The 25,433-nt window shown below is 40.5% G+C and overlaps 1 protein-coding gene across 10 annotated transcripts in view; it reads left to right on the top strand.

Annotated features, from left to right (window-relative positions):
• Nucleotides 1-23,883, top strand: part of POC1B (POC1 centriolar protein B) — a 122,134-nt gene extending 98,251 nt beyond the window's left edge. For 5 of the 10 annotated variants that reach the window (XR_009208857.1, XR_009208856.1, XR_009208859.1 and 2 more), the window contains 3 exons: nucleotides 1,893-2,111; nucleotides 3,102-3,555; nucleotides 6,066-6,195. Coding sequence is in view for 4 of the 10 variants with exons in the window: in XM_032170882.2 (XP_032026773.1) it covers nucleotides 1,893-2,111; nucleotides 6,066-6,170 (324 nt within the window). In the remaining 6 variants the exon portion in view is untranslated. Of the gene's footprint in view, nucleotides 1-1,892; nucleotides 2,112-3,101; nucleotides 3,556-6,065; nucleotides 7,968-23,326 lie in introns of those variants that run through there. The other 5 variants (XM_032170882.2, XM_032170881.2, XR_009208860.1 and 2 more) reach the window with 5 other exon arrangements.
• The last annotated feature ends 1,550 nt before the right edge of the window (nucleotides 23,884-25,433 follow it).

Here is a 25,433-nt window from a genome sequence, read left to right as displayed (position 1 = left end):
GGCAACCTTGTCAAAAATCAACTGACCATAAATGGAAGGGTTTATTTCTGCACTCTCAGTTTTGTTTCTTTGATTTATATGTATGTCAGTGCCACACTATCTTAATTACTATAGTTTTACAATAAGTTTTGAAATTTGGAAGTATGAGCCCTTCACATTTTTTTCATCAATATTATTTTAGCTGTTATGAGTTTCTTGCATTTCCATATGAGTTTTAGGATCACCTTATCAACCTCTGCAAAAAAGATAAATGGGATTTTGATAGGGTTTGCACTGAATCTGCATATCAGTGTGGGGAGTATTGCCATCTTAATAATATTAAGGTTTTTGATTCATAAATTTGGGATATGGGATGTTTATTTGTTTAGATCTTTTATTTCTTTCAATGATGGTTTGTATAATAGTTCCCAGTACACAAGTCTTACGTTTCTTTTCTTTTTTTTTTTTTTTAAACATGGCCTTGGTCTGTCACCCGGGCTGGAGTGAAGTGGCATGATCTTGGCTCACTGCAACCTCTGCCTCCCAGGTTCAAGTGATTCTTTTGCCTCAGCCTCCCAAGTAGCTGGGATTACAGGCATGCACCATCACATCTGGCTAATTTTTGTATTTTTATTGGAGACTTTCACCATGTTGGCCAGGCTGGTCTCAAACTCCTGGCCTTGGGTGATCCGCCTGCCTTGGCCTCCCAAAGTGCTGGGATTACAGGCTTGAGCCACCCCACCCAGCCTTACATTTCTTTTGTTAACTTTTTTCATAAATATTTTTATGCTATTCCATTGTAAATGGAATTATTTTCTTAATTTTATTTTTGGATTGTTCATTGCCATATGGAAGGCTTTCTGTTTTTCTATTGTGGTAACATATACATAATGTAAAATTTATCATTTTAACCATTCTTAAGTATACAATTCACTGGCATTAAGTATACTCACAGTATTCAGTGTTTTATAACCATCATCACTATCTATTTCCAGAATTTTTTCATCATCCCAAGTAGAAACTCTGTACTCCTTGAGCAATAACTCCCCATTTCCCCTACCTCCAGCCCCTGGTAACCTCTACTGTACTTTTTGTCTCTAGGAATTTACCTATTCTAGGCACCTCATATAAGTGCAGTCACACAGTGTTTGTCCTTCTGTGTCTGGCTCATTTTACTTAGCATGTTTTCAAGATGTATCCATGTTAATAACATGTATCAGAATTCCATTCCTTTTTATGACTGAATTATATTTCATTGTATGTTTATACCATATTTTGTGTATATGTTCATCTATCGTTGTTTCTAGCTTTTGGCTATTGTGAATAATGTTGCTATGAACATTGCTGTACAAGTATCCAGTTGAGTCCCTGCTTTCAGAGTTCTCCTGGATGTATATGTAAGAGTAGAATTGCTGGATCATATGGTAATTTTATGTTTAATTTTGGGGGTAACTAACAGCCAAACTGTTTTCCAAAGCAGCTGAACCATTTTACATTCCTACTAGCAATGGACAAGTGTTTCAATTTCTCCACATTCTCACCAACACTTGTTATTTTTAATTTTTTTGATAATAGTCATCCTAATAGATATGAATATTGTTTTTAAATTAAGAATTAAACTGCATCTAACAATCTTTTTAATGGTAGATCCCTCAGATCAGTGTATGAAAAGTGTGTTTCATTGAAAAGAAAGTCAAGGAAATTGTCTCTATTCACTGTTAGCTTTGTTTCCTTATTATAAGAATTATAATAATTCCTTATTTAATTATAGTAATTTCCATAACTTATTATAGTTGAGGATAAATCTTCAATGTAAGCCTGAGCTTTTTAGAAGAGGAAATTTTAAACTTTTATATATATCATTTTAAAGTTTGGAAAATATAACTCTTCCTACATTTTCTGTGACATTAAAGACAACAGAAACCAGTGGTAGAACTCTGCCAGACAAGGGTGAAGAGGCCTGTGGATATTTCTTGAACCCTTCCTTAATGTCACCAGAATGTTCGCCAACAACCACAAAAAAGAAAACAGAAGACATGAGTGACCTCCCCTGCGAAAGTCAAAGGAGCATACCTCTCGCTCTGACTGATGCTTTAGAGCATATTATGGAACAACTCAATGTTTTGACACAGGTGGGCATGACACAGGTTGCATGCGTTGCACTTGGGGGTAAAATACACAAAACAATTCTGGATACAGCAAGTTGCAGAACTAGCAGAGCAGGGGAAATTTTTCTGTACTAGCAAAGCAAACTCAAGGTGGCAATGCCCTAAACAAGATCTTGTGGAGATAAGCTCAGAGCCTATGCATTTGTGTGTGCACATGCACACACACAAACACACACGCACAGCTTAAGCCATTTGTAAGAAAATATTTAGAGCATAAGAAAAATGTATTGGGAGTAACCATTTCTGGTTAGTATGAAATATTGCCAATGTTTATAGTTTTTTACTTTGAAAATGTTCTCACTGTCCAGTATTTACCCTCTCTTATCCCAAAGCCTCTTACATTGATGCAGTGATCTTCCAGGCATGATGGTTTTGCATTCCCATGTTAGAATATTATCCACTTTTTTGAGGCCAGTTTACCTTTGCAAAGAAAAATACGATGGATCTTAAATAATATATCAAAATTCTTGGTTACAAGGTATAGACAGAATTTAAGGGAAGTGGTATGTTGAAATGGATACACCAAAGGTTTCTCTTCCAACTCTGTTGATTCATTGTTCCCTTTGAATAAGTCTTCTCTTGTTCCTCTTTGATGTGTAGAATGAAAATACTAGATACTAATATTTGTCAGAGTGGACAGTAGCAAGTTATATAAAAAGATGGTAAAATGGTAAAATATGAACTACAGAGATGTCAATTGCTTGTCCAGAAAAATATTTCAAATAGAAATAGCTTTTGCATAGAAATCACCCAACTGGTTCCCAACCCTGACTGTACATTATAATCATTAGGGCAGCTAAAAAATTACATATACCTGGTTTTCACCTCCAGAGAGTCCATTTCCATAGGTCTGGGATAAGGCCGTAGCATCAGTCTTTTAAGAACCCCCGTATGATTCTGTTTTACAGCCAGTGTTGAAAACCACTAATTTAAGTGAATATTTTTATCCTGTAGATATCACCTCAGGGCCTTTGGAGGCATCTGACAGATTGTGAGAAAGAGCCATGTGAGAACTTGGAGTCATCATATGATTTGCTCAATGAAAATCATATTAAAAATCACTCACTTTCATTTTGTAATATTGTACTAGACGTGACTTTCTCTGTATTTATCAGACATCTCTTTTCCTTAAAGGCCATTGCTGTCTTCCCTTCATGTCAAATTTAGTTGTAGTTGGTTTGTTTCCCATATTGCCATAACTTCCTCACCCAAACTGTTACCTTTCAACATCGAGTTCTCATTAGGGTCCCTCCCAAGTGAATCTTTCCATTCCCTGTTCTTTCAGTTTCATGACCTATTTCTCCTCCTTTTTATCAGATTCAAAGCTAAATAAATCACTTTAAGCTGTATTGAATTTCTCTATGATTTTTAATTTTTAGGGGATGGATTCATCTTACATATTAAAAAGGTTAGAAGCAGGCACAACACACTTGCAAAAGGGGAGCAGTGAATCTGTGGGCAAGCAGCAAGTAAAATAAATGTGTTCTGATTTACTTTAATTACAGATGACTTAACATCACCTAACTAAGTGGAGGGTGTTTATCGTTACTGAACTATAATTAGAAATAAATTTAAATGAAATTATGTTTTAGATGGTAGACAGATGGAGTTAACCAGTGTTAAAGGTGTTAATAATAAATGTATAAATAACTTTTAGCATTTGGAACTGTGATAATGTATAAAAGTGTCTGAAGGGCTGGGCACAATGGCTCACACCTATAATCCCAGCACTTTGGGCAGCCGAGGCAGAAGGATTGCTTGAGCCCAAGAGTTCAAGACCAACCTGGGCAATATGGTGAGACCCTATTTCTTCTTTTATTTTTTATTATATAGAGACAGGGTCTCGCTATGTTGTCTAGGCTCGTCTCAAACTCCTGGGCTCAAGCAATTCGCCCAGCTCGGCCTCCCAAAGTGCTAAGACCTCATTTCTACAACAACAACAACAACAACAACAAGTTAATTAGCTGAGCAGGGTGTCACGCACCTATGGTCACAGCTACCCAGGAGACTGAGGTGGGAAGATCACTTGAGCCCACGAGGCAGAGGTTGCAGGGAGCTAAGATCAAGCCATTACACTCCAGCCTGGGTGACAGACTAAGACCCTGTCTCAAAAAAAAGTGTGTAATAAAATGCTTGGCACATAGTAATAAAATGCTTAGCACAGAGTGGCCTCTGGCACTCAATAAATGGTAGACTGTATTAACAGTATCACCATTATTTTTAATTAGTAATGATCTATAGATAGTATAAAATATGAAGGCAAAAGCTATTAAATAATATCTTTAAAAATTGGTTACATTCAAAAGATGGTAGGGATTCAATTTTTTTATCTTGAAACTGGTTGACTAAAATACCAAGCAAGTGTCATGCCTTTCCTGTATGAACTCTACCATTAGGTAACCAAATAGTAGATGAGGAAAATGTCTCTTACTTATTAGTTATCCCAACTAACAAAATGTTTTAATGATAGAATTAGAATATCATCATTTGCAGTCTCCAGGAATTAATAGATATAGACATTGAGTCACTATGACATTCATGAGAAATGACCAAATGTTATTAATCTGCCTTCTAATCAGAGAATAGGCCACCACCTGTAGTCTTTCCAAGGCATCTAACCTGATCAAGCCTTTGGATCCAACAGCCAACTTAGAGAATATACAGAAGATGGAAGAACAGGCTGAGCTGCACCCTGAGTGTGCAGTTTCTGAGCTTGTCAAATGGCCTGAGCTTATCAACAGAGAAATTGTAAAGAAAAGAGAGGGAGAGGGTGGGTACCTGTAGATTAAGAGAGACTTTAAGTGACACATTAATTCTTGACATGGGAAAGAAAATTATAGTGTCTAGGGATGTACATCTGAGAAATAAAACCATAAAGAAACACAAGAAAGCAGTCATTGTAAAGGTCAGGATAGTGGCTGTTACAGAGGGCGGGCAAGAAGGTCATGTGGTAGGCACATGGAAGGCTCCTCTGGTGGCTGGCAGAGTCTAGTTCTTGCTATGGGTGATGGTTTTGAGGATGTATTTCTTATAAGAATCCATTAAATAACACATGTACCTTGTGTGGGTTCCTGAATAATCTATGTTTCATTTTATAATAAAAAATTTAAAAAAAAAGATACAAAAGAATGAAGGCAGAGTAGCCAATATCACAAAAAATTAGATTCCCCAAGTTTAACATATGTATAAAACATATGTATAAAACATATGTTAACATTTAATATATATATGTATATGTGTTTGTATATATATTCTGGATGTGTTCTAACTCCTTCAGCTAATAAGTGAGTACAGGATTATTCAAACCATGTGTGTCCAACACTAGCGTAAGCATTTTACATGCATTATTTTATTCAGTCCTCCTAACAACTCCACGAGGTAGTATTAGCATCTTCTATGTGAGGGCACTGGAGGCGATTGTTAGGATATTTTCAAAGCAATCTAGCCATCCATCTGCAGTGCAATAGGTATGGTTTGCCATGGATTGGATTGTGACAGAATGAGTAGTGATGACATTTCAGTGGCATCTGGCTGGCATGTGGAATTTCACACCCCCTCCCCTTCTCCACGAAGTGTGTAGCTTATGGCACCACTTAGAACGCTGTGTGGCCTCTTCCCTGGTTTTGGTGCTTTAGAAGATCAGGCATAAGAGATCTAATCTTTTACTGCTTTTTTTCTCAAACACATCAGTTTGGGTTTTGTTTTTTTTTTTCTTTTCTTTTCTCCAACTGCTTGATAATGCCTTGCCCTGTGGTTGGGCCCAGAAGCAAAGCAAGTTCTAGGACTCATTTTTGAGCCAACTTCTTGGTAGAAGGGTGGGCATCCCAGTTCTTAAAAGGATTTCCTATGCAGAGATTGTCTTTGTCATCCTCACCACCAGAGGACCAGACATTGATTATTTTGTCCTCCTTTTTGCAGACTGTTTCAATCTTGGAGCAGCGACTGACTTTGACAGAGGATAAGCTGAAAGACTGCCTTGAAAATCAGCAAAAGCTTTTCAGTGCTGTCCAACAGAAAAGCTGAATAAAAAATTCATTTTCATTTGCTGGGCAGAGGCACAATAAATGAACAAATGTACATATACTCAGGAAGGTAGTGCAAGATACTCCATGCAACACAACCATGTGCTATTTATCATGGCATTTCTTAAAAGGGTGAGCAACAGAACAAAAGGCAGAAAAGGCATATCTAAAGACTAATTTAAACACACAAATCAATGTGAAGGACTAATTTAAATTACTATCATTTATGATTACAGTAATACAGTAATAAGCATTCAAGCAACTCTGTATTTTCCCCATATTATTTTAGACGTCCATTTTCATTTCTAGGCCAAATCCTGCCAGGAAAGTAACCAGATCTCTGGATTTCACTGTTAAGTCATTTCAGATTGACCATATTCAGACAGTCATGGGGTGAAATAATTCACTTACCTCCAAAATAGCATTCTATATGCCAATAATGAGTTACTGGTCTGACTAGTTATATGTCTTTCTGTTCCAAATAAAAATTATCCTTTCTTACTAATGCCTTGAAAAGATGAACAAATAAAAATTCCCAGACCACAGAATTTCCACAGCAAGAATATACTTATTTTAATTAAAAATAGCCCAGATATAACATAGGGCAGTGGGTTTTTTATTTAATTTATGGCATACTTTGTTTATCCATTGGCCAACCTGAAGGAAATGAAACTCACCTATCTTTCTATCACAGATGAATGTGCTGAATGATTTGGGTTGTATCTGACCATGGTTCACAAAAATTATGTTAGTGTGTTTTCAGTATGCTAAAAGGTCAGAGTGATACAACAGTGATATTTAAAAATATACACATATGTATGTACACATGCTTCAGAAATATTGTTGCTTAGGGTGATTTGGGCAGCTAAATACTAAGTACTTTTTAAAATTTTTGCATCATCGTCTTCCTATTTAATGAATTGTGATTTAAAACAAAATGAAAATGAGCCAGGTATTCTAAAAGATCCTGGATACAAATTAAGAATTTTGCTTTATTTTAAACCAAATTGAGATTAAATTGAAGAAAAGCAAGCAAATTAATTTCAGCTTGATTATCAACCTGTATCAAGAACAAAAATGGGAGGAGGTGTCCACATTTATGGTGTGTATAGGTAACATGGGGAAAATGCTGTTCTGTGTTTTGGAAAAGAAGAAATAGTGCCGTCCTATTTATTTCTATATTTAGAAATTTTTCTCAAAGAAATTTCAATTGTATCTATGAGGTGGGTTTCTAAGTATCTTATTGTGTGTTATAAGTGCCTTTTAATATCATACTAAGTGTGAGCTTCTGGACATTTTCAAGAGCTTACGAAAACTAAGCGGCATTGTATTTTTATAACCCCATTGAGAAGGCTAAGTAAGAAATGAAATGTCCTATCAATTTTATTTTCTCATGCTTCAAACAATAAAGACATTTTTGCTTTAAAAGAAAAAGTTGTTCCTTTTCTTTTTAAATGATTAAAACCCGGAAGTACTAAACGTCTTATCATCCAGCTCACTCAGTCTTTAATGTGTGTGAGAATCTTCTGGAGAGCTTGTCAAAACAGTTTCCTGGGCTCTATCTCCAGAGCTGACTCCATGGGTCAGGTGGGGCCCAATCATTTGCATCTCTAACAATCTCATAGGTGATGCTGATGCTTTTGGCCTGAGGTCCACACTTTAGGAACCACCTGTAGCCACTTCTTAGAACTTGATGTTGCCACATAGTTTTTACAGTCATCACAGAACTTTATAAGTGATATAAAAATAGTGATGATATAAATGCAGATGCCTTGAAACTTTTTCAATAGAGTCAATTTTCTAACTCCCCTCTTTATTTTATTTATTTATTTATCTTTAGCATTTGAGGAATCTCCTTCATCTTCATCAGATTCCAGCCCATCCCTTTCCTAACTTGAATATCCAGCTGCCTGATCAGCGTCTCCACTTGGAACTCTAATAGGCATCTCTAAATAGGTCCAAAACCAATTCTTCTGCCCTCTACCCCTAACTCTCCACCCCAACCAGCGTCACTAGCAGCTTCTTTCCTGGACTTGCATGTGTCAATAAAATGACAGCTTTCCTTCCTGTTGCTCAAACTGAAGACGTGGAATCCTCTTTGATTCTTCTCCTTCACACCCCACAGTTCATTCCTTCAGGACATTTTGTCAGAATGTAGAAAACACTTGACCACTTCTTACCATCTTCATCTCCCACCATGATCCAAGCCACTAATCTCTTGGCTGGAAGACTACAGTTGCCTCCTATCTTATTCTCTTTGTGTTGCTATAAAGGAATACCTGAGGCTGGATAATTTATAAAGAAAAGAGATGTATTTGGCTCATAGTTCTGCACACTGCACAAGGAGCATAGTGCAGATGCTTCTAGTGAGGGCTTCAAGCAGCTTTCACTCATGGTGGAAAGTGAAGGAGAGCCAGCAGCACATGGTGACAGAGGAGGAAGGAAAGGGGGGAGAGTGGTGCCAAGTTCTTTTTAACAATCAGTTCTCACAGGGACTGAGAACTCGCTCTCTACTTCGAGGAGGGCACCAAGCCATTCATGAGGGATCCAACCCCATGACCCAAACAACTCCCCTTAAGCCCCGTCTCCAACAGTGGGGAGCAGATTTCAACATGAGACTTGGTGGGGCCAAACAACCATATCCAAACCGTAGCACCTCCTCACTGGTCTCCCTGATGTCACCCTTGCACAGCAGGCCACAGTGGTTCTTGAAAAACCTGAATCAAAGCACGTGGCTCTTCAGCACAGAACACTTCAGGGCTTCCCATTCCAGAGTAAAAGGCCAAGACGCAACCTCTCCTCTTTAAACTTCCCTTTCCTTCTCCTTGAATAATCCTCACTCACCACCCTCTGGCCATAGTGGCCTCTTTGCAACCCTTTGAAGAAGCAGTGTTCCCACCCGAGGGCATCTGTACATTTCCTCTGCCTAGAACTTTCTGCCCTCAGGCATCAATGCCTTAAAACATTCAACCTTTGCTCACCTGGTACCTGTTCAGAGGTGCCCTGCCTGACTGCCCGAGTGACCCTCCATTCACTCCCTGACCCTTTACCGGGCTTCATTTTCTCCAGTGCACTTATTACCATCTGACACATACATCGGTTCACACATGTCTTCCCCTGGTAAGCAACTCCGCATTGATGGATCTTAGAGCTGAGAACGGTTTCCAGTTTGTAGTAGGCACACAGCGTATATTGTGTGAATATAGGACAACAATAAGTTGCAGATTTTTTTCCTCCTCCACCCCTGAAGCGGCTTCTCAGCTAAGATTAATTCCTGAGCAGAATGCCTCAGCAGCCTATTTCAAGAAACTAAATTTGATGTGAGTGGCTGAGCAGGAGTGAGTCCTCAGGATATCAGTGATAGGGGAAAAACACCAAAGGAGCCATATTAATCTTCAGCCACATCATCTGATACTATCACTTCCTTCTTAGTGAGTATGGCTCAACCAAGTAGAATATAATAGGACTTCTCTGTGTCTGTCTTCCTAGCTGCTACAGATAGGATTATTTTCTTGCACATAAATATTTCTCTTGGACTTATACAAGTTATTATAGTAGATGTTAAAGGTTTTACAGACTTTTTTAAAAAAGGTAACTTCTCATTTGCTTGATGTATCTATTAAGCAGAGGCACATTAATTTTTTTTAAAGTTTATTTGAGCAACAGTGACTCATGAATCAGACATTGCCAAACTGCAAGCCGTTTGGGCTCCCCTGAAGGGAGTGCAAGGGGAAAACTTTTATAAGGTGTTTGAAGAAGCAAGACAGAAAATATCTGGATTGGTTAAAGTGGAACAGCAGCCTTAAAGTCTCTAGTTGGAGATTAGTTGGTGGGTTCTGATTTGTTAAATATGGTCTTCCTAGGATGTGACCACTTACTCTGAGTTAGGTTTCAGTTTGCTTACATAGGAACTCTGGGTGCTAGAGCTGCCTCAGTGTAATGGGCTCCCAATTAATTATTTTAACAAAACAAAGGTTAGTTTGTATCTCATTTACAAATAGATTATTTCTTATTTTAATCGTGAAGATTAGTTTCTTTAAATAGTACAGAAGAAAATAGAAAGTTCAATTAGTGAACTTTAGTGGAATATGTGAAAATAATTTCAGGTAAGATTTTGTTTATTCAATAATTATGGAGTATACTTAAAAACTACTATATGGAAAGAAGGTAAATTGATAGGCTTTACCTTTCTAACAATATATGATTATTTAGTTGATAGGACCTCTGGGTCCTTTACTAAGGCTTTGGAATTTTAATACAAACTTGTGCTACTCATTGCTTCCAGAGACAGCAAGCCACAAGCTTGCCTGTGGGGTGAACACAAATCCAGCTGCTGAGCTGTTTTGCTTGGCTCATAGTTTTTAAAAAATAATTTTTATTTACCTACTGACATTTAAAAGTTGGAAATTTTATATTAACTACATTAGGTCTCTGGCTTGTCTTAGGAAATCAGAAGATCTGCAACTATTGGGCCTGTATTCCTCCATGGCAGCAATGAACTAGGGCAGGGTGGAGCGAACATACACTACTCCATATTGTCTCCATCCCCCTCCACTGCTAAACATTACCTGTCTGGCCTCTGCCTAGTTAACACTGTAGATATCCAAGTCTTTCACATAGTGTTCTAAGACTGCCACCATCTGTCCTCAATCCTTACCTTTTTGAGGTTATTTTCTGAGTATGTCTCCTTTTCTACATTCTTTATCCCTTCCCCCACAATCATGCATCTTTTCCTCAGCCCTGCTGAACTTTTCACCATTATGTGATGAAGCACCGCTCCCTTCCCAGTTCCACTTACATTGAGCATGCTTTTTCCCTGTCACCCTACATAACTCTTCTCTTCCTGGAAAACCCCTATTCATCCTTTGAAAGGCAGCTTGCATATCCCTTCATTCTTTTTCTGTTGTGCTTCCTCAGCATTCTGTGCTTATCTCTGGTACAACAGAGATTGCAATACAGTTGCAGCTCTGCCTCTTCCACTATGACTTAACCTACCCAAAAGGCAGGCGTTGTCATCTTTAGATTCTCCACCTAGTGCGTCGTCTGGCTCATAGGAGGAGCTCAACAATTCGTTCTTGAATAAATGAGTATTTTTTATTTTCATTTATTGAAGTGTTTCTTTCTAAAACATTGCTCTATGCTTCACTTAAAGCCAAAAGCAGTTAAAACTAGGGCGGGTGGGCTGGAAGAAATAGGATAGGCAAACATTTAGACGCTCGATATTTGGGGCTAAGTGGGCACTACTATAACCTGCCATTTGTTAGATAGCTCAGCAGTTACGTAGACGGTCTTATAAGCCAGAAAAACTTGATGCAAATTCTGGCTATGCCATTTTCTAATAGTGCGACTGTCAGGGAAGGTATTCACAAAGCTTAGTTTCCTTAACCATAAAAGGTAAAAATAATAATGTGAACTGCATTTGTGAAATGATTAGCATGGTAGCTGTCACGGAGTAAGTGATCAATAAATGGTGGCTATTATTGTTGTTATTATTATTATTTTCTTTCTTTCTTTTTTTTTTTTTTTGAGACGGAGTGTCGCTCTGTCGCCTAGGCTGGAGTGCAGTGGCGCGATCTCGGCTCATTGCAAGCTCTGCCTCCCGGGTTCACGCCATTCTCCTGCCTCGGCCTCCCGAGTAGCTGGGACTACAGGCACTCGCTACAACGCCCAGCTAATTTTTTGTATATTTAGTAGAGACGGGGTTTCACCATGTTGGCCAGGATGGTCTTGATCTCTTGACCTCGTGATCCACCTGCCTTGGCCTCCCAAAGTGCTGGGATTACAGGCGTGAGCCACCGCACCCGGCTATTTTTGTTATTAATAAATCATTTTGTTTCTCTGGACTGCATTTCCAAAAAGTATGATTTCAACTGTAACTACTGAAATCAGATACAGGGACTGTTACTAAGTGGTAGTGAATAAATGTGTGATATTTAATTCAAAGCGAATGTTGCATTTTTAAAAATTTAACAAAAAGAATGATTATATAAAAGAAATTAGCCTTTCATACGTAGAAAACCTCAAAGTTCTGGCCAAATGCTGGCAATTGAGCAACTCCTGAGGAATTCAGCCTTAGAATACTAATGTCATAATTATCCTAAACAAAAGTGAGGCAAAAACCAGAAGTGGGGGAAGGGCTTGGAAAGTGAATCAAGTAAATGTCATTAAGAAAAAGGCTTGCCTGGAACTCAAACTATTTTTGCCCTTTGACCATTTGGAGAACAGGTATTATCTGCTTACTGTCTTTTCTCTAAAGACAAGATAGTACAGACCCTCACTTAACATTTCATTTATGTGTAGAGCAAACTTGGAGGCTGTTAGTCCCATGAATTCTATGCACCTAAGAGGATTGGAAGATAAACCATCTGTTCCTGGGTAGAAATATTTGGCTGCTGAGAGAAAAAAAAACCAGTTATTCTACTATTTGAGGGTTATTGACAAATCTGATCAATCTATGAGCAAATTTAATAATAAAAACAGGTAGGTCTCTAGTAGATTTTTAAGTGAAATTATATAATTGATATGCATCATTTTCCTTGATGGCTTATACAACTCTTTGCCTTAGCAAGTCACGAGGTTTTAGACTTCATGCACCAGAGGATTTATGAATGTACAGTGAATCTAGGAACACAATGTAATTGCCAGGTTGTCCTCCATAAGCCCCAACTGTGACTTAGCCACGTAACACAGTTGCAGCCTGAGCTTACTAGGAAAATAGGTCAATGGCTTGCCAAGAGGCAGAGGTTAATGGGAAGCATGGGTGGCAGGGGTATGTGCACAATTACTTTTTTCTTTGCAAGGTACATTAGTTGCCTTTTCTTTGGAGTCAAATCTCAAACGTGTTCCTACTAAAAATAAACATTTGATTTGAGATTCTTCACATTATAAAATAGATTTACAACAAAAGCAATAGGAGAAATAACTTGATAACCTAAAAACTGTAAACTTATAAAGCAAAAAATACATGAATAGAAAAAATTGGCTGGTCATGGTGGCTCACACCTGTAAGCTCAGCACTTTGTGAGGCCGAGGTGGGCGGATCACTTGAGGTCAGGAGTTCAAGACCAGCCTGGCCAACATGGTGAAACCCCATCTCTACTAAAAATACAAAAAATTAGCCGGGCGTGATGATGGGCGCCTGTAATCCCAGCTACCTGGGAGGCTGAGGCAGGAGAATTGTTTGAGCCTGGGAGGCGGAGGTTGCAGTGAGCCGAGATCGTGCCACTGCACTCCAGCCTGGGCGACAAAGCAAGACTCCGTCTGAAAAGAAAAAATAAATAAATAAACAAATAAATAAATAAATGGCAGAAATGCAACACATAATTGGGAATATCAACATTTCAAAAGTAGAATTTAGTTCACATGATACAAAGTTAATAAGGCAGACTTAACATATATGTAAAAAACTGCATGGAAGTAAAAAAAAATTCACTTTTTTGGCCAAGGGTATCTTAAACAAAGCTTGGTCATATTCTGAACCATACAATGTAAGGGTTAGTCAAAACTCTATATGCCAAATATGCAGAAAGTATATCATAAAAATGGAAATAACAAAATAAAAATGCTCAATCACACAGAAAATATGAAAAAGAAAACTTAAACTTCACTGAACGTCTGTGTGAGAAAGGAAACCCCAACATGTAGTAAAGAGTATTTTAGAATAAAAACAGGCTGGGCATAGTGGCTCACATCTGTTATCCCAGCATTTTGGGAGGCTGAGATGGGCGGATCACGTAAGGCCAGGAGTTGGAGACCAGCCTGGGCAGCATAGTGAGACTCCATCTCCACAAAAGTTTAAAAATTAATTGGGAGTGGTGGTGCATTCCTGTAGTCTTAGCTACTTGGAAGGCCGAGGTGGGAGGATTGCTTGAGCCCAGGAGTTCGAGTCTGCAGAGAGCTATTATTGCACCAGTGCACTCCAACCTGGGTGACATAGTGAGACCCTGTTTCTAAATTTTAAAAAAGGAAGAAAAAAGACCAGGCATGGTGCCTCCCACCTGTAATCCCAGCACTTTGGGAGGCTGGGGCAGGTGGATCACGTGAGGTAAGGAATTTGAGACCAGCCTGGCCAACATGGCGAAACCAGGTCTCTACTAAAAGTACAAAAATTAGCTGGGAGTAGTGGCGGGTGCCTGTAATCCCAGCTACTGGGGAGGCTGAGGCAGGAAAATGTCTTGAATCCAGGAGGCGGAGGCTGCAGTGAGCCAATATCATGCCACTTGCACTCCAGCCTGGGTGACAAGAGTGAGTGAGACAAAGAAGGGAGGGAGGGAGGGAGGGAGGGAAGGAGGAAGGAAGGAAGGGAGGGAGGGAGGAAGGAAGGAAGGAAGGAAGGAAGGAAGGAAGGAAGGAAGGAAGGAAGGTTGGATCATGTGTTTCTCTCTCTCTGATCCTTTCATCAACTCGAAACCAAGACATGGCAGGATGAGAGAGCATCTATGGATTTTTTAAGTATTTATTTCAGAATGCTTTTAGTACATTAAAAACTTTTTTGTTTTTTTTTTTTTTTGAGACGGAGTCTTTCTCTGTCGCCCAGGCTGGAGTGCATTGGCGCGATCTCGGCTCACTGCAACTTCCACCTCCTGGGTTCAAGCAGATTCTTCTGCCTCAGCCTCCCGAATCACTGGGATTACAGGCACCCACCATGCCCAGCTAATTTTTGTGTTTTTAGTAGAAACAGGGTTTTATCATGTTGGCCAGGCTGGTCTCAAACTCCTCACCTCAAGTGATCCACCTGACTTGGCCTCCCAAAGTGCTGGGATTACAGGTGTGAGCCACTGCGCCTGGCCTACATTAAAAACTTTTGAAAACTACAAAAAAAAAAAAAAAAGAAAGAAAGAAAAAGAAAAAAATAATGCCAGCAGGGATCACTTTGAGATGAGACACCCTTACTTAAGAAACGACTACTGTTTACCCAAGATACCTCTGTGGCCAGGAGAAAGAAGAATAAGAAAGCTCAGCAGGGCAAGGATTTGTGAAGCTCGATGCCAGATACGGAGGGGGAACAGTCCAAGGTTGTGGACAAGGACTTCTTGCTGAGATTTGCATCTCTTAATTCTGATGAAACACTATCACTACCTTAGGTTATTTCCCCTGCTTAATCCCCAGAGGAAATCCCTTTGCTTTTCAGAGATAAAAAGTTAGCAGAACAAAGACAAAGTCAGGGGAAGTGCCTGGGCCTTTTGCTATAGAATTCCACTGAAGCCTTTCCAAGCCTAGAGGATAGAACCCCAGGGCTATACTATTTATTTCCACACCTGGATTGAATATCAAGGTCTGTGAGAAGATAAATCAGTTAGAAACCTGATGTTCTTGCAAGGGGGTGTTGCTTTTTCGGAACACTAATAACAACTGTGTCAAAGGCAAAAATCACAGAAAAGTTTAAAGTTCTTAAATCCCCCTTCTTCACCGCTTTCAGCAAGCGAGAGTCGGAGAGTCTCACAACTGGTGATGCTGATTATTCCTTCTCTGAAAAGGAGAGATTAAAGATGCAACATTGAGGTGGGAGGAAAAGAATCAACTGCTTGAGGTCGCAGTTCTTACTCACGAGAACATCTGTCTAAGACTGTCATTATTTTCACCTTAAACTGAGTGATGAAGGCAAAAGACACAGGACTTGATTTTGAATCATATGTGATCCTGAAAAATACATTTGAAAGGACTTGAGGCCTAGGAGGGTCCTGATTTAGTAGCTTCCAATCCAGTACAAACTTATTCAAGAGAGCACATCAAAGCTCAGCCCATTCCTAAGGGCATTTCATTTTTGGAATCAGCAATGGGAAGTAATTATAATGTGCATATAAAACAACCAGAGATGATAAAATTCTAGGCAGCGTGATGCCTCCAGCTTTGTTCTTTTTGCTTAGGATTGTCTTGGCTATATGGGCGTTTTTTGGTTCCATATGAAATTCAAAATAGTTTTTCTAATTCTGTGAAGAAAGCCAATGGTAGCTTGATGGGAATAGCATTGAATCTATAAATTACGTTAGGCAGCATGGCCATTGTCACGATATTGATTCTTCCTATCCACAAGCATAGAATGTTTTTCCATTTGTTTATGTCCTCCCTTATTTCCTTGAGCAGTGCTTTGTAGTTCTCCTTGAAGAAATCCTTCACATCCCTTGTAAGTTGTATTCCTAGCTATTCAATTATCTTTATAGCAATTGTGAATGGGAGTTCACTCATGATTTGGCTCTCTGTTTGTCTATTATTGGTGTATAGGAATGCTTGTGATTTTTGCACATTGATTTCATATCCTAAGACTTTGCTAAAGATGCCTGTCAGCTTAAGGAGATTTGGGGCTGAGACAGTGGGGTTTTCTAAATATACAATCATGTCATCTGCAAACAGAGACAATTTGACTTCTCTTCCTATTTGAATACGCTTTATTTCCTTCTCTTGACTGATTGCCTTGGCCAGAACTTCCAGTACTATGTTGAATAGGAATGGTGAGAGAGGGATCCTTGTCTAGTGCCAGTTTTCTTTTTTTTTTTTTTTTGAGACGGAGTCTCACTCTGTTGCCCAGGCTGGAGTGCAGTGGCGTGATCTCGGCTCACTGCAAGCTCCGCCTCTCAGGTTCACGCCATTCTCCTGCCTCAGCCTCCCAAGTAGCTGGGACTACAGGCGCCCGCCACCATGCCCGGCTAATTTTTTGTATTTTTAGTAGAGACGGGGTTTCACTGTGTTAGCCAGGATGGTCTCGATCTCCTGACCCCGTGATCCGCCTGCCTCGGCCTCCCAAAGTGCTGGGATTACAGGCATGAGCCACCGCTCTGGGCCTTGTGCCGGTTTTCAAAGGGAATGCTTCCAGCTTTTGCCCGTTCAGTATGATATTGGCTGTGGGTTTGTCATAAATATCTCTTATTATTTTGAGAGACGTTCCATCAATACTTAGTTTATTGTTTTTAGCATGAAGGGGTGTTGAATTTTATCAAAGGCCTTTTCTGCATCTATTGAGATAATCATGTGGTTTTTGTCACTGGTTCTGTTTATGTGATGGATTATGTTTATTGATTTGCGTATGTTGAGCCAGCCTTGCATCCCAGGGATGAAGCGGACTTGATCGTGGTGGATAAGCTTTTTGATGTGCTGCTGGATTCGGTTTGCCAGTATTTGATTGAGGATTTTCGCATCGATGTTCATCAGGGCCATTGGCCTGAAATTTTCTTTTTTTGTTGTGTCTCTGCCCGGTTTTGGTATTAGGATGATGTTGGCCTCATAAAATGAGATAGGGAGGAGTCCCTCTTTTTCTATTGTTTGGAATAGTGTTAGAAGGAATGGTACCAGCTCCTCTTTGTGCCTTAGGTGGAATTCAGCTGTGAATCTGTCTGCTCCTTGGCTTTTCTTGGTTGGTAGGCTATTAATTACTGCCTCAATTTCAGAACTTGTTATTGGTCCATTCAGGTATTCGACTTCTTCGTTGTTTAATCTCGGGTGGGTGTATGTGTCCGGGAATTTATCCATTTCTTCTAGATTTTCTAGTTTATTTGCACAGAGGTGTTTATAGTATTCTCTGATGGTAGTTTGTGTTTCTGTGGGATCAGTGGTGAGCTCCCCTTTATCATTTTTTATTGTGTCTATTTGATTCTTCTCTCTTTTCTTCTTTATTAGTCTGGCTAGCGGTCTATCTATTTTATATTTTACAAGGCTACAGTAACCAAAACAGCATGGTACTGGTACCAAAACAGATATATAAACCAATGGAACAGAACAGAGCCCTCAGAAATAACACCACGCATCTACAACCATCTGATCTTTGATAAACCTGACAAAAACAAGTCATGGGGAAACGATTCCCTGTTTAGTAAATCTTGTTGGGAAAACTGGCTAGCCATATGCAGAAAACTGAAACTGGACCCCTTCCTTACATCTTATACAAAAATTAACTCAAGATGGATTAAAGATTTAAACATAAGACTTAAAACCATTAAAAACCATAGAAGAAAACCTAGGCAATACCATTCAGGACATAGGCATGGGCAAAGACTTCATGACTAAAACACCAAAAGCAATTGCAACAAAAGTCAAAATTGACAAATGGGGTCTAATTAAACTAAAGAGCTTCTGCACAGCAAAAGAAACTACTATCAGAGTGAACAGGCAACCTACAGAATGGGAGAAAGTTTTTGCTATCTACTCATCTGACAAAGGGCTAATATCCAGAATCTATGAGGAACTTAAACAAATTTTCAAGAAAAAAACAAACAAAACCTTCAAAAAGTGGGCAAAGGACATGAACAGACACTTTTCAAAAGAAGACATTTATGCAGCCAACAAACATATGAAAAAAAGCTCATCATCACTAGTCATTAGAGAAATGCGAATCAAAACCACGATAAGATACCATCTCACACCAGTTAGAATGGCGATCATTAAAAAGTCAGGAAACAGGCCAGGTGCGGTGGCTCACGCCTGTAATCCTAGCACTCTGGGAGGCTGAGGCGGGCAGATTATGAGGTCAGGAGATCGAGACCATCCTGGCTAATATGGTGAAACCCCATCTCTATTAAAAAATACAAAAAATTGGCCGGGCGCAGTGGCTCACGCCTGTAATCCCAGCACTTTGGGAGGCCGAAGCGGGTGGATCACGAGGTCAGGAGATCGAGACCATCCTGGCTAACACAGTGAAACCCCGTCTCTACTAAAAATACAAAAAATTAGCCGAGCCAGGTGGCGGGCGCCTGTAGTCCCAGCTACTCGGGAGGCTGAGGCAGGAGAATGGCGTGAACCCCAGGGGGCGGAGCCTGCAGTGAGCCGAGATCGCACCACTGCACTCCAGCCTGGGCGACAGTGAGATTCTGTCTCAAAAAAAAAAAAAAAGAAAAAAAAAAAATACAAAAAATTAGCCGGGTGTGGTGGCGGGCACCTGTAGTCCCAGCTACTTGGGAGGCTGAGGCGGGCGAATGGTGTGAACCCAGGAGGCGTAGCTTGCAGTGAGCCGAGATCATGCCACTGCACTCCAGCCTGGGCGACAGAGCAAGACTCCGTCTCAAAAAAAAAAAAAAAAAAAGTCAGGAAACAACAGATGCTGGAGAGGATGTGGAGAAATAGGAATGCTTTTACACTGTTGGTGGGAGTGTAAATTAGTTCAGCCATTGTGGAAGACACTGTGGCGATTCCTCAAGTATCTAGAACTAGAAATACCATTTGGCCCAGCCATCCCGTTACTGGGTATATACCCACAGGATTATAATTCATTCTACTATAAAGATACATGTACACGTATGTTTATTGCAGCACTATTCACAGTAGCAAAGACTTGGAACCAACCCAAATGCCCATCAATGTTAGACTGGCTAAAGAAAATGTGGCACATATACACCATGGAATACTATGCAGCCCTAAAAAAGGATGAGTTCATGTCTTTGGAGGGGCATGGATGAAGCTGGAAACCATCATTCTCAGCAAACTAACACAGGGAACAGAAAACCAAACACCGCATGTTCTCACTCATAAGTGGGAGTTGAACAGTGAGAACATATGGGCACAGGGAGGGGAACATCATACACTGGGGCCTGTCGGGGAGTGGGGGGCTAGGGGAGGGATAGCATTAGCAGAAATACCTAATGTAGATTATGGGTTGATAGGTGTAGCAAACCACCATGTCACATGTATACCTATGTGACAGACCTGCACGTTCTGCACATGTATCCCAGAACTTAAAGTATAATAATAATAATAATAATAAATCTTAGGCTATGTTTATTCACCATTAGTGCAATCATTTGGTGTTTTAGCCTCGTTGTAACAATTAAGTTGCTGCATAGTCAAAATGTCTTATAAGCAGTTCTTCTTAACCCCTTTTTGTGCATCATTTCTCCAGTGTTGATCGAGTTGGCTCCTGAGTTAGCTGAAGTTACAAACTGACAACCAATAGACATGTTTTGTTTGGCCTCTGCAGTGATTTGTTTTGGTTTTCAAATTAGGTGCCAATATTTAAATATCAATATCAAGTGAATGGCTGGGCGTGGTGGCTGATGCCTGTTTATCCCAGTACTTTGGGAGGCTGAGGCCCATGGATCACTCAAGGTCAGGAGTTTGAGACCAGCCTGGCCAACATGGTGAAACCCCCGTCTCTACTAAAAATAGAAAAAAAAATTAGCTGAGCATGGTGTCAGGCGCCTATAATCCCAGCTACTTGGGAGGCTGAGGCAGAAGAATCGCTTGAACCCTGGAAGCGGAGGCTGCAGTGAGCCGAGATGGTGCCACTGTATTTCAGCCTGGGCAATAGAATGAGACTCCATCCGCCCACCTCCCAACATACACCCCCCCCCAAAAAAAAAAAAGAAAAATCAATATCAAGTGAAAATCTAGATTTCTGGTTTCTTTTTTTTTTTTTTTTTTGAGACGGAGTCTCACTCTGTCACCCATGCTGGAGTATAGTGGCATGATCTCTGCTCACCGCAACCTCCACCTCCCAGGTTCAAGCAATTCTCCCTGCCTCAGCTTCTCGAGTAGCTGGGACCACAGGAGCCCACCACCACGCCCGGCTAATTTTTGTATTTTTTAGTAGAGATGGGGTTTTGGCATGTTGGCCAGGCTGGTCTTGAACTCCTGACCTCAGGTGATCCTATCGTCTCCACCTCCCAAAGTTCTGGGATTACAGGTGTGAGCCACTGTGCCCAGCCTAGATTTCTGGTTTCTCTTGAAAAATTGGAAGACCTGGTATTATCTTATATATCACATATTATATATTATATTATTACATATCGGGCATATAGTTTCCCATGGCGATAACCTCCAGTTTACCTGTTCTGCTTGTCTTCATGGCCCTGACCTGCTTTGTTGAACCAGTATCTGAACAGGGTGACTTGTGTGTCTCAAAGGCACAGCTCTCATGCTCTTGCAGACCCGGGAATAGGAGACCTAAGAAAACATACTTATTTATTTTGAGGAAATGGAGATACAGTGATGGATTGGTGCCAGAACGCAGACAACAAGCACCATCTCTTTATTCTCAAACCAGTCCTCTCGCCACTGCTGTATGCTGCCTCCTTTAGTTTATGTTTTATTTCAAAATGGAAAACATCTTTCCAAAACCATAGGGCCTTAAGTTAATCATATATCAAGTGGAAAAGAAGAAAGAAAAGATCACACTCTTTGTGCAATATGATTAGAACAGTATTCAAAGGGTGTATCGAGCAGCTTTGAATAGCAGCATTAGGGAAACTTTCCCTTCTGTTTTCCAAACTTTCTCTAAAAAGTATATATTAACTTTTGTAATAAAATGAAACTCTACTTTTAAAGATTCTAAACACTGAAACAGACACTTTGCCTGGTCATGACAATCCTACTTCCCTTTGCCAGACACTCACTTCCCTGCCTCCTTTGCAACTCAGCTTGGCCATGTGTCTCTGCCTTCTCTAATGAGATGTGGGGGGAAGTCTGCTGGTGCCTCAGGATTTCCAGGACTTTCAGTCTTGAACATAGTTACATGAAAATGCCAAGCAGAATTCTAACCTCCAGTGAAGAAAACAACAACAACAACAACAAAAAAAAAACACTCAAAACTTGCACTTTTTTTTTTTTTTTTTTTTTTAAGGGATAGGATCTCACTCTGTCGCCCAGGCTGGAGTGCAGTGGCACAATCGTATCTCACGACACCCTCAAATTCTTGGGCTCAGTCAAGGATTCCTCCCATCTCAGCCTCCCAAGTATCTGGGACTACTGATGCGTGACACCATACCTGGCTAATTTTAAACATTTTTTGTAGAGATAGGGTCTCACCATGTTGCCCATGCTGGTCTCAAACTCCTAGACTCAAGCCATCCTCCCACCTCGGCCTCCCACCGTGCGGGATTACAGGTGTGAGCCACCGCCCCTAGCCCTGCACTCATTTTTAGATACCTCATTAAATAATATCCTTATGGCTTAAGCAACTATTTTTTTTTTATTACTTGCAGCCAAAAACTAGCTACACAAAAGAACATTTACATTTTTTCAGATATTAAATTTAAACGTATTATCTGGAGTTTAGGATTACAGGTGTATGCCACCCATGCCCGGCTAATTTTTGTATTTTTAGTAGAGACAGATTTTCACCACGTTGGCCAGGCTGGTCTTGAACTCCTGACCTCAGGTGATCCACCCACCTCTGCCTCCCAAAGTGCTGGGATTACAGGCATGAGCCACCACACCTGGCCAGGATTTTATTTTACTTCTTTTCCCACTACTACCTGAGTAACTTGAAATGAGAGCCCATATTTGTTATTATCTCATCCAATGAAGAAGGCTAGTCAGGAGATCAATAGGGGACTATATCATATTTTCATATTTCCTTCGAGAGCATTTCCTTCCATCAACCATGTTAGTTCATTTTTCTTTAACCATGTTAGTTCATTTTTTACAAGTTTGGTTCTGACAATCCTTATGTTCCATGGGGTTGATCAGGTAGAAAAATGTTTGATCATTCAAAACATGGAAAGGTATCCATTTGATGGTAAACATTTTATGTTTGTTATCATAAAGGTGTTCTATATATGCTGGAGGAGGCAGAGCACAGTGCTCACCATGGGTTGCCACTGATCTACTTCATTGGCGATGGCGAATACTAGGGGTGAGGAGGTAGGAGTCAGAAACTTAGAGGGGGTGGTGGGAGAGAGTAGGAGGTAGACAAGATGAAGAAGTGGTTTGAAAGTTTGGAGATCTTTACCTGGAGAAGAGAACACTTAGAGAATGTAAGAACTATTAGTTAGTTTCTTGTGGGTTCCTGGATTAGGGACTCATCTGGTTTATTTTAGGTAATGCAGGAATTTTTAGAAGGATATATGTGAAAATAAAGGCAAGACTCTCGATTGTGGCAACCCAGGAAGAGCTCACAGTCAAGTTAGTTGGAAGGAAGATGAATCATGTTGTAGCTGGGTCTAACTGAGCCTAGAGCTGAGATCTAGTGCAGGAAATCATTCAAAATTATTGATAGAACCTATTGAAATTATAGGTAAGCTGGTTACTATACTGTACCTCCAGTCACAGGACTCCTATTCTAGTGCTCCATCATTAACATTAACATGACTTGGCTATTTTTCGTTTTGTGTCTCTGCTTTGTTCATGTTACTAATTGACCTTTTCCCATGTTTCCAGACAAAAGTGCTGAGAGAAAGAATCTCATTGATGAACTGTCCTTAGTAAGACAAACACTTGTGCTGGGTTTCCTCATAGGTCACACATGAGCTCATAAATGGACCAGGATGGTGGAAGCACATAGAACATGGCCACTTAGGTATAAGGAAGTAAGTTACATCCCTCAGCTTGGAATGGTGGACACAGGAGACCCACCTGCTCAGCCATCAGAAGCCTCTGTAGGAAACAGCTGCTGACCTAGGTATTTGAAAGGCTGCCATATTGAAACTCTGGACTTTTTTTTTTTTTTTTTAAGATGGAGTTTCATTCTTGTTGTCCAGGTTGGAATACAATGGCGTGATCTCGGCTTATCGCAACCTCCATCTCGCAAGTTCAAGCGATTCTCCTACCTCAGCCTCCTGATAGCTGGGATTACAGGCATGCACCACCACACCTGGCTAATTTTGTATTTTCAGTAGAGACGGGATTTCCCCATGTTGGTCAGGCAGGTCTCGAACTCCAGACCTCAGGTGGTCCTCCCGCCTGGGCCTCCCAAAGTGCTGGGATTAGAGGTGTGGGCCACTGCACCCGGCCAACATTTTTTATTTTACTCCAGAAGGCAAAGGGAGGGTAGAGACAACTAATGAAGACTTTCAAGCAATGAGTACTATCTGAAAGCAAAACGGGCCTCCTTTAGAGATAGAGTGTAGCTCGTTCCTGGAGATGTTTTAAGGGAGGATAGATGGCTGCTTGGCCGAGAAATGGTAGCTTAGAATCGAGATTAGAACATTTAGATCATCTGCTGATGATTTACGTCTGCCAAAATGGGACATGTAGAAGTAATTCTAGGACCAGAGGAGTCTCAAAAGTCTAAGATGGCCTTGAGGAATTTTAAGCTTCAAAAAACTCTCAGAAATGTCAGGCTCTGACTCTTCTGTGAGGCAAATATTTAACCAGAGGTAGGCTTTAAGGGGTCACTCATACCCCAAAGTGACCATACAAAATTTCAAACTCAGTTTACCTTGAGGGTTGATTTCAGAGAGTACCAAGCACTGGACATTGAAGAGATTCTCAGCTCTCATCACAGTTTCAAATTGAGGCATTGAAAACCTCAAGTTAAAAATGTACGTGTGTCAGGGCTGGGCGTGGTAGCTAACACCTATAATCCCAGCACTTTGGGAGGCCGAGGCGAGCAGACACTTGAAGTCAGGAGTTAGAACCCAGCCTGGCCAACATGGTGAAACCTATCTCTACTAAAAATACAAAAATTAGCCGGGTGGGGTGGCAGGTGTCTGTAATGCCAGCTACTCGGGAGGCTGAGGCAGGAGGATTGCTTGAACCTGGAAGGTGGAGGTTGCAGTGAGCTGAGATGGAGACACTGCATTCCAGCAGAAAAGATAACTGCCAGTTAAATCACACAGTGCTGGGATTATAGGTGTAAGCCATCTTCACCTGGCTGACACAAACACATTTTTTTTTTTTTTTTTTTGGGGAGTGGGGGTGTTCTCCTGCCCCCACGCTGGAATGCAGTGTCTCCATCTCAGCTCACTGCAACTTCCACCTTCCAGGTTCAAGCAATCCTCTTGCCTCAGCCTCCCGAGTAGCTGGCATTACAGACACCCGCCACCACACCCGGCTAATTTTTGTATTTTTAGTAGAGTTAGGGTTTCACCATGTTGGCCAGGGTGGGTTCTAACTCCTGTTGGGTACTGGGCTTAATACCTGGGTGACAAAATCTGTCCAACAACCCCCTGTAACATGGGTTTACCTGTGTAACAAACCTTCACATGTACCCCTGAACCTAACAAAAAAATGTAAAAGGGATGTGTGTGTGTGTGTGTGTGTGTGTGTGTATTTGTGATAACACATCTTGTCGTATAGGAATTAATTAAATGAATTAGGCAGTAATCTAATCACAGGGCTGACGACTTCAAGAAGGGACAATAGCAGAATAGCTGTAGGGAATAACTCATTACACTAATTTTCAGTAATTTTGGGATCTTTTCCTCTGGGGCAGTGTTTTAGGGGACGGGAGGGAAGGGAGAAACAAAAAAGAGAAGGAAGAAGAGAGATAACACTTAACTGGACACCTGCTGTGGAACAGGCACCGGCCACTTCCAAGGCTTCCTACAGCGAGCAGCTCTGAGCACTAGAATCTCTCATCTCCTTGGGGTGATAAATGAATGATGGCCCACTTTCCACACTA

The sequence above is a fragment of the Hylobates moloch genome, unplaced genomic scaffold (genome assembly GCF_009828535.3).
Source record: "Hylobates moloch isolate HMO894 unplaced genomic scaffold, HMol_V3 SCAFFOLD_12, whole genome shotgun sequence".
Taxonomy (NCBI): Eukaryota; Metazoa; Chordata; class Mammalia; order Primates; family Hylobatidae; genus Hylobates; species Hylobates moloch.
Note: the sequence above shows the minus strand (reverse complement) of the source record. Positions and strands in the feature narration are given on the sequence as shown.